This window comes from Leuciscus leuciscus (assembly GCF_965113295.1).
Source record: "Leuciscus leuciscus genome assembly, chromosome: 13".
Taxonomy (NCBI): domain Eukaryota; kingdom Metazoa; phylum Chordata; class Actinopteri; order Cypriniformes; family Leuciscidae; genus Leuciscus; species Leuciscus leuciscus.
Genome location: NC_138737.1, coordinates 26,877,878 through 26,888,155, shown reverse-complemented (window position 1 = coordinate 26,888,155; position 10,278 = coordinate 26,877,878). Strand labels below are relative to the sequence as shown.

Genomic DNA, 10,278 nt, shown 5'->3' with positions numbered 1-10,278 from the left:
TATTCACCTCTTTTCCATGCTATTACAGTAAATGAGAACTGGTTCTTGAGAATGTTAACTCCTCTAGCATGTTCTGTATAGATGGTTCAGATTTTGATGTTATCTGACACACAAACAGCGTGGGGTCAGAGTTCATGACACCGGAAGGTAACAGTGAGTTCACAGGGGCTTTGTGTCTTAATTACAGGTCAGGTAAACTTGATTCATCTGATTTTGAACTTCTCCAGTGCTCTCTTTGTCATTATCTCAGCCTGTCATTCCTGTCGTTCTTTATCTCAGGACCTCTCCCTTGACCAGTCAAACTGGTTCCTTTAATATGAAGATGCTAATAAACTATTGGTTGCCAATACAAACTCTTAACCCGTTTATTACCTTACCATAAACATTGCTCTCCATGTTTCTCCTGTAACTATTTACACTCTCTGCCCACAATCTCCTATCTGTGTCTTTTTCTGGAACAGTGAAAATAAACCCAAGAATGGAGGCATCTGTGTTGCCAACCACACTTCACCCATTGATGTCATTATACTGGCCAGTGATGGATGCTATGCAATGGTGAGTGTGTGTGTTTTCATGTGTATTTGAGAAAGAAGGTCAGAGGGTAAATCAATTGTGTCTATGTGTGTGTGTTAAAGGTGGGTCAGATCCATGGGGGCCTGATGGGGCTCATTCAGAGGTCTATGGTGAAAGCTTGTCCACACATTTGGTTTGAGCGATTAGAAGTCAAAGATCGCCATCTAGTGGCTAAAAGGTAACTCAGCATCAACACTTGTCTCATTTCTTTGGATTTTAAAGGGATACTCCACTTTAAAATGAAAATTCTGTATATACTCACCCTCATGTTGTTTCAAACCTGTATGAATTTCTTTCTTCTGCTGAACAGAAAGGAAGATATTTAGAAGAATGTCAGTAACCAGACAGTTTCTGGTCCCATTGACTTCCATAGTAGGAAAAAAATATACTATGGAAGTCAATGAGACCAGAAACTGTCTGGTTACTGACATTCTTCTAAATATCTTCCTTTCTGTTCAGCAGAAAAAAGAAATTCATACAGGTTTGAAACAAAATGAGGGTGAGTATATGATGACAGAATTTTCATTTTAAAGTGGAGTATCCCTTTAAACAAAAGTGCTGTGGCCAGTTGCATAAACTGCTTAGACAAGTCTTATTTTTTTCTTCAAGGCCGGTCATAACTTTTTAAAGTCAGTTACATAAAAAGGTGGATCGGTATCATTTGAATTGGAAAAGTAAGACTGATTTAACCCCTTGGTTAAAGGGGTCATGAATTCATGAATTGAGAAATCAAATTTACTTTAATCTTTTGACATATCTTTTGAAAAATGGTCATTGTACTATACAAATATCCTGTAAGTTTCTGAACACAAAACTTCCTTGTTAGTCCAAAAGCAGCTTTTATTGAAGCCAAGCTCAGAAAACGACACGTTTCGTATTTTGTCATATTATTACGCCATAGTGCAATGAACGACCACCTATGTAGAAGAAGATCTACATCACTGCCTCTTTAGCCCCTCCCACTGAGAGACGCAAACACAGGATTACTCCAGCTACAATATGATAGAGATCACTGTGAGGATTACAAGATGTTTTAAAGCAACACCAAAGATTATTTTATTTTACTGGATAAACAAATAGCGTGCGTGCGACGGTAGGCGTAGGCTAAATTATTTACGACAGCAGTAATGGACAATTCCGCTTCCAACCTGTTGGGGGACCGCAGAGGTAAAGTGCTTTGGTGTTGCTTTAATGCTTTAATGTGCCAAGTTATGGAAAAACACCATCTTGTAATCCTAACAAAAGGAAAGCTTGGATGAACTTTTTTTTTAATGAAGTTCCAGTCAGATTGGGTCAGTAAGACACTGTTCGTTTATTCACTTCATTTTACTGCAGATTCCTTTTTAAACAAGACACGGTTAGACGCAGGCTTTTCAGAGAGATTGAAATTAAAAGATGATGCAGTGCCGACTACATTGGATATGACAGTAATGTCACAATACTCAAGTGTAACAGTGTTTTCACCATGTCACTATTGCTTTGTCTGATACAGATCGTTTGATGTATCAAGTATTTATACTGTAGCGCCGCAGTCAAACTGAACAGTTGTGATTGTTGTGATTCGCTGTTCTTTCCTTTGCTATGGCATTTATGGGGTTAGTTCGTTGGTTTATAGGACTCGGAAGAAAGCACGTTAGAGAAAGCTTTTGTTATTGTTCTGATCTAAGCCATTCACTGTAATTCTGAATAAAAGTGACGGTGAGCAACATTTGTTTTGTCATCAGTAAGACATTACAACACAGTTCATTTTATTTAAAACACAACGCTTCAAATGACTATATGTTTTTCACTTTATCGAGAAGGATGAACTATGAATAGCCTTTTATAACGACAATGTGACAAACAACAGTACATTCATTCATAATTCTATTTACCCGAAACACCGAAAGTCATCCTTTTAACTCCAAATACTTACGCTTTATAAGTCTTGGTTGTGGCAAATAAAGTTTATGTAATAATATGCATAAATGTTTCACATGGTTGGCAGATGTTTCAACTATGTAACTATGTAACAACAAAATAAAAAAAAATCTGATTTTGAAAAATACATTGTTGTATTTTTCAAAATCAGAATTTTTTTTAAACAATTCCACACATGTAATGACAGGGACGTTTCAAATATTTTAATATGCAAAACTGCTGTTAGGGTTAGGGTTAGCAGTGGGTGTTTACTTCCAAGTCTTGAATGCGGCACACACGTCTCAGTGTTCGAAAGAGAGGGTCGAAACAGGATAGAAAAAAACGTATTACTACTAAATTAGGATGTTTTCTGATGACCCCTTTAAATGACCCAGAGCCTAAAAAATTACACTACTTTTTTTTTTTTTCAAAAATCGTATATCAGTCTATTATGATAAAATATTATCTTTAAATGTATGCTTTTTCTTTTTACATATGTTTTGGTGATTATTTTATTTGCCTCTAGATTCTTGAATTGTACTATTTTAATTGAAAATAAGCTTCTTTTTTTTTTACGTTGTTTCACAATAAATACCTCATTCCAGTCCAATTCTAGTGAAAACATCAATAATAAATCATGCATTCCTTCATTGAGTGTATCGCGGACCTCTTGTGGAAAGAAAACAACATTAATCTGCATTTAATGAATACTGCCCCTAGAGGAGAGGGGCCTAAAGTTTCTGTTTGGATATTGGAATATGGAATATGGGAGCAAAACTCCAATTTGAAACTTAAATTAGCTTTTTATGCATTAACAGATATATTTGATTATGTATTTTATATGTGTGAGTGGTTTACATCTGTGTGTTTGTGTTTGTAAGTGTGTTCTGTAGGGGTGTAACAATACATCGATATGGATCGATGCATCGATCAAACGTCTATACGATGCATCGATACCACACATACAATATCGATATACGGTACCTTTATTTTGATATACGGTACCTTTATTTTCACACACTCCACATCCTCACGTAACTTTTCTCCACTGAATTAGACGCCTGACAAGATTGACTGAACCCTTTGTCACAAAAGCCGGTATTTTCCACTCTCAAGGCATCGCGAGTTCATGTTTTACAGCAGTTTTTAATTATTTTTAATCAAAATAACCCAGCTGCAGTTTGATTGATATTCAAATGCACAATATTAAAAAAAAACATGATATATGAAAATGAACAAGAACAGAGTTATCTGTTTTTGCAAATGAACTCTTCTGTTATTCATTTGCAAAAACAGATAACTCCGTTCTTGTTCATTTTCATATATCATGTTTTTTTTTTAAACTTGTAACAAACAACTTGTAAATGTCCCAAGAGGGTGTGCAATTTTTCAAAGAGTTTAATTAAACTTTCATGTTATATATTTTTGCATGTATTAGTGTGAGTTAATAAACGTAACTGGTTGTGTACACTTGGCACATAATATCTAAATATCGATTAATCGATCGATATAGCCCTGAATCGAATCGAATCGTAATCGTATCGTAGAATTTTTTGAGGTATCGGCATATATCGTATCGCTGGCTGAGAGAATCGATATCGTATCGTATCGTGATTAACTGTCCGGTTTACACCCCTAGTGTTCTGCATTGGGGATGTTCTATAGTCTCATCCCTTTATTTGAGCGTGTGTGAGGGGTATGGGGGTCAAATTGACCCATGAGGGAAGGATATGTTACTATTTTCATTACAACCACAAACACTCTTAGAATCCAGTCAATTGTTTTTGTGTATTCCCATTTCAAATGTGAAAGTTTAAAGCAAACTCTTAGACCACTTAGATCATCTAAAAATCGTCAAAACATCGGAGAGGAGTAGGGTTAATATAGTGGTTAAGTTTCTGCAACTGGTCCCTCGATTCTTCTTCTAAAAAATGCAAATTAACATTAGTAGTTCATATATCACACTGAAACTGGTTCTTTTATAACACTCTCACTTATCGTTGTTGTCATTAAACAAATGCGTTTTATTTCAGGTTGAGTGATCATGTAAAAGACAAAAGCAAACTGCCTATCCTCATATTCCCTGAAGGTAAGCTGAACTCATTCTCAGAAAGGATTATTGATGTGGAAGGGAAACTAGGGGAGACTGCCCATTTTTTTTCTACATACACTACCATTCAAAACTTTAAGGGTTGGTAAGATCTTATGCTTAAGATGTATCTTATTCTGCATTTATTTGAACAAAAATACTGTAAGATATTATAGTTATTATATAATATATAATATCATAGTATTTCAAAATAACTTTTTTTGGGGGGGAATATATTAATAAAATAAATTTTTTCTTTTTTTTAAATATACATATTTGTTTAACTTTGCTAGCCCCAAACCTATGAATGGTAGTGTATATTATGTTAAATTCAAAGCCGTCATAACTTGACAGCAGGAAACAAATACTGGACATTCAAACATCCAAAACTCAAAATTATTGTTTGTTGAACATTTCTTACAAAGTGAACTGGGCCCAGTTGCATAAACACAGCCACTATGTTACGACGGTGTCTTAAGAACTAGTTGGACCAACTAGAAATTAGTTAGTTAGTCTTACTTTTCGGATTTCAAATTAGACCAACCTACCTTTTTGTGTAAGACGTTTTTGCAACCGGCCTTGATCACTCTTCAAGCAGAGAAAGAATGTGATGGAAAAACATTACAATTGCCCCGTTACAGTTTCTCTCCTAATAAGTGTTTTACATATGTAAGCTTATAGTGACTGCCATCACAAGTGACCTGGTTGTTATATGGTCTTCTGTTTGTTTCATGTGTTCATCATATCATTTGTGTCCAGGTACCTGCATTAATAACACATCAGTAATGATGTTCAAGAAAGGAAGCTTTGAAATTGGCTCGACTGTCTACCCCGTCGCCATAAAGGTCAGAAAATATCACTTCCCTAATGAAGATTTCGGGTTAGGAACAGAACTTGATCCTTAAATATTAATCTTTGGTGCATAGCTCGTCCTGTGTTTGTGCAGGGTTTTACTGCATTGATAATATTTTGGCGGCCGTGTGTAAGCACTGTGTGAAGAGCGTCAAAGGTTTCTATTTACTAGGAGTGGGAATCACAGGGTACTTCATGATACGATACAATACGATACATGAAACATGTCTCATGATACAGATAATATCACGATACAGCAATTCTGCGATAATCGATGTATTCCTAGACAGTCATATACATATACATCACAATATCTGTCTAACTATGAAAACAAAATGCCCATGAAAAGGCTAAGTGCAGGTTTTCTCTCTTTATTCAAGTCCAAACTATTAGAAAACAGCACAAAAAGTTTTTCAGTCGGTAAATTAAATGTAATATTTCAAAGTAAATTAAACATTTTATGGTTTTAAAAAAAAAGCTTAAACTGTTCTTTGTGTGAACTGACACATTTTCCTACTTATCAACTTATTTTATAAACGTGGTACATTTCTAAATTTCACAAGTTTACTCTTCCTTAAAATAAACTTGTGAATAGTGTTGTCAAAGATACAGACTTGGGTTATTTTTTTTATTTTTTAAATGTGACGATACCAGTATTTCCGCCTAGCATTTTGAGCGCTGTTGAGCGGATTCTTTAACGCTTCTGATTGGCTGTTGTGTTCCGGCTCTCAACATATATGTCTGTGATTGACTTCAATGATCAGCGCTTCCAAAACATGCTGTAAATAGACATATTTGACGCTCTTCACCGAGCGCTTACACAGGTACACACGGGAGCATTTGAAAGCAGGCGTCTATCAGTGGATCCCTAATATATCCACTGATAGACGGATCCGCTGATAGACGCCTTCTTTCCAACACAGGATTGACAACCGTATTTATGTCTGATATTGAATCTGATATGTCAGATGATCTGTGCATTACGTCTCGTGTAAATGCAAAATAATTGATCTACCACTTTTTATGTAATGTGTACATTTTGTTCATTTTATTAACATTTCAAATAATTTACTCTTTTAAATCTTTTTACATATAAATTTACAGATTTTTACAGACGTTTTTTGATCTGTCCTGACAGTGGTTATTTTTTATTTCATGAAAAAAATAGGATAAGTTAAAATTACAAACTTACAATTTTACAAAATTACAAACTTACAATTTTACAAAATTACAATTTCTTTACATTTATTTTAGATTTATTGTCAGGACTGGGCTCTCAGTTCACATGGGTACTGTACACGCCACCACTGAAAACCATTTTTGACCCAGGAAAAACCCTGTTGTGCAGTGATCATAAACGATACCTGAATTATACACACGGTAGTCTGAGACCACTAATAGATAGATAGAAAGATAGATAGATAGAGAGATACTTTATTAATCTTTCTCAGGAAATTAGATTTGTTACAATAGCAGCAACCACATTCAGTCCTCGCACACAAACAACATCAATCTACTTAACTACATTAATAAAACAACATTTCACTAAAGCTATACCCTATAATATATTAACTAAAACATGCTATACCCTATAATGATAATACTAAAAACAAATACGCAAACAAAATTAACTAAATCACACAAGCCCTGTTTTAATAATACCAAGAACTTAAAATATTACAAACAAATAAATAAAAATAAATTAGACTTCAGACTCAGTTTTTAGTTATTGTTCGTGTTACATTAGTTAAATTAGTTAACAGTTTGACAAGTTAAACTGAAAAATGACCATAAGTTTGTGATAGCAACAGTCATGCTGCATGAATTCCACAAGTTTGTGTGAAATCTGATGATCATGTATCAAATGAACCAAAGAACATCTTGTGGAAATGTGACCTTTTGAATAAAGGAGTTCACATGATTCATGTCACTAATTTGCTTATCAAATCTGTGACCTAGAAATACAGCATAATCTTGTTTCTGCTCAAAATCTTTAAAAGTATAATCATCATTGTGGAATTTTAAGTCACGTTTTTTAATTTACATTTTTTCTTTCACTGATCATTTACATAGGCAAATGTGGCCAATGCCCATTCATGTGCCTTTAACACTTGAAGCATAATGGATATATTTATTAATCCAAACTTAAAGATTTTTTTCAACTAGGAGTAATGTTTAAGAGAAATGCCTGAACTGACCAGAATAAATGAATTTGTGTTTTTAATGCTGCAGCTGGTAGACTGTAAGATATCACTCTCAATTTGATCTGTGAAGCTGCTTTCAAAAGTTCCTCCTCGTTTACATCCTCTCGTACTTTATGAGCTTTTATGGTAAGAAAAAGTATGAAGAGCAGATGATTAGGGATGTTGATGTCCTAATCAGTATTTGTTAATAATAACTTTACTAAAGCAAGATAACCCTAACCATAACCCCAAAAGAGGGTTTGGATGGAGCAAATCTGGCTCTAAGACATGTTTTCAGAGAAAAGATCTTGAATTATTTTTGTTTTGTATTAGCTTGCAGGAATATGTATTTAAAGCAAAAAATGTGACCTATATTTAAAAAAAGGCCCATTCAATATATATATATATATATATATATATATATATATATATTTTTTTTTTTTTTTTATGTGTGTGTGTGTGTGTGTTTTGTTGTTTTACCTTATTAGTGTTTTTTAAGCATAAACATCACTTAATTTCCCCATTAAAACAGTTAAAAAGTTCCCGTGGCCAGTTAGTAGAGCATGGCACTAGCAACAGCAAGGAGTTTGATTTGTATACAAATGTATATGAAATATTGTATATAAAAATGATATTTATACTACGGGGTTGGTATACTAATCGGATTGGTTGACAAATGTTCTAAGGTGTGCAATTATTTTCAGGGAAACGCACGGCTAAAGTAGTTCCAGGCAGGTCTTGACCACATTTCATGTCCATATCACTTTGCCAAATAATTTCAGTTATTTTAAAGTTATATTTGCAGCCTACAACAGCAAAAGAATGACACAGACCAAGCAAATAAATATAGTAAACAATAGGATAAAAACATAAAATTATTTCCATGTTTTTTGCCAGAAAATTACGTTTTATTATGTACGGAAACACATACTCTCTCCACTCAAACGCAGACACACATTCAGTACGGACACACACACAGAAATGTGTTGTCAACGTTGCTCTGACAATTTTATCAATAAAATAGTTTAGCAACTTAAAAGCTACATGAGATTTCTCTCTAACGAGGTAATAAAAATGCTGTTCTTGAAGCAAATATACTTACAGTTTCACTAGTAGAGACGCTGCTGCCGAACAGACTAAGGTAACTGTATTAGTTCGCTATCAATGGCTTAAGCCTTTGTTACTAGCTCTAAAATTACGTTTTGGAATTAGCAACGGAGGCATGGGATGAGATGCGTAAGAAATTAGTCCTACACACAAGAACGATTTTAGGACAAAAACCTGACAAATGTCTTGAAATACATCATTTGAACAATGTCTTGAGATGTGGTAACCGTAGTATAAGCAGAATAATTGACTCCAGTCTGTTGAATTATTAGAAAATAATGCACACCTGAGGTGTAACGGCCACACATAATTCATCTGCCCTTCGTCAATTATTCCTTACATAAAACATATATTTGTAACAAGCGAAAACAATTCACAACGAAAGCAAAATTGAATTCAGGAAATATAATGTGAAAACAAGTGCTATTGTCTACAGTTTGTTGTCTATAGATTTTATCTTGTTTTAAGAATGTTTAGATATGTTTGCCAAAAAAATCATTAGGAAATTATGTTTTTATCTTTCATCAGCATTGTGATGGGGATCGCACTGTATTTGATCTGTGTCTTTGTGCTTCTGCAGTATGACCCTCGGTTTGGGGACGCCTTCTGGAACAGCAGTAAGTTTGGGATGGTGAATTATCTGCTCAGAATGATGAGTAGCTGGGCCATCGTCTGCAGTGTGTGGTACCTGCCTCCGATGAGCCGCCAGGTAAGGCCGGCATGCACACAAACTCATCATCTCTGTGAATGCAGTAAAATCTCTGTGGTATGAATGACCTATTTTTGCATTGGTCCATTTAATACACAAATCAAACACAAATGAGCCTGAGTGGGTTTGGACAGCCTGTCTGAAGTTTTGTCCGCCCACCACAGATTGGAAAAAGACATCTGTTTTTGCATGTGGGCATGCAAATAAACAAATAGACCATTGTTTTTGATGCATGTGTACGCTCTCGGCTCTCCAAAAAACCAGAAATGGCCACCATAGGTAAATCATTGTGCTAATGTGTTCCGCCCCACCTTGAATGTTACAGGAGTTCGCTGGAAAATCACTGGAATAATGTTGAAGCCCTTCCTTGGTATACTTATTGCTTGTTGCTTAGTGCTCCTACAGTATAATGCGTTTTCGAATATTACTTTTCATGCAGTGTGTAATATATAGCTTTTTGCAAATGCAAAAGGTCTGCAAAGTTTTAAAGTCCCCCTGTAGTCATTAATTATATTCCTTAGTCTCATCTTTCATCACCAAAATTACATATTTAATTTTTTTTTCCTTGAAAAAACCTTGCCTCATTTAGTATATGCGGTTCTATGAATATGCAATTTAGCCCCGCCTCCAGTCACTCACACCAGCTCAGAGATCCACTCATTGACGATCACACGTTGACTTGATTGGTTACTAGGTAGTTTGTGATGTCAGAAACACCAGTGATTTTTGAGGCCACGTTTTTGAGACTGTCTTTGGTTCACTGCAGTTTTAAGGAGAAAATACTCAGCAATGGTGTTGACTTATGAATTTGAACATGGTTTGTCTTAAAGCATTTCTGACACGTGCTGTAAGCGGTAGACCAATCA

At 34.9% G+C, this 10,278-nt stretch overlaps 1 protein-coding gene across 4 annotated transcripts in view; it reads left to right on the top strand.

Moving 5' to 3' along the window:
• LOC309512259 (glycerol-3-phosphate acyltransferase 4-like) overlaps positions 1–10,278 on the top strand; it is a 38,525-nt gene that overhangs the window by 24,394 nt on the left and 3,853 nt on the right. For all 4 annotated transcript variants that reach the window (XM_082187757.1, XM_082187759.1, XM_082187756.1 and 1 more), the window contains 5 exons: positions 462–555; positions 636–751; positions 4,506–4,561; positions 5,321–5,406; positions 9,284–9,412. In XM_082187757.1, the coding sequence (XP_082043883.1) occupies positions 462–555; positions 636–751; positions 4,506–4,561; positions 5,321–5,406; positions 9,284–9,412 (481 nt within the window). The remainder of the gene's footprint in view (positions 1–461; positions 556–635; positions 752–4,505; positions 4,562–5,320; positions 5,407–9,283; positions 9,413–10,278) is intronic.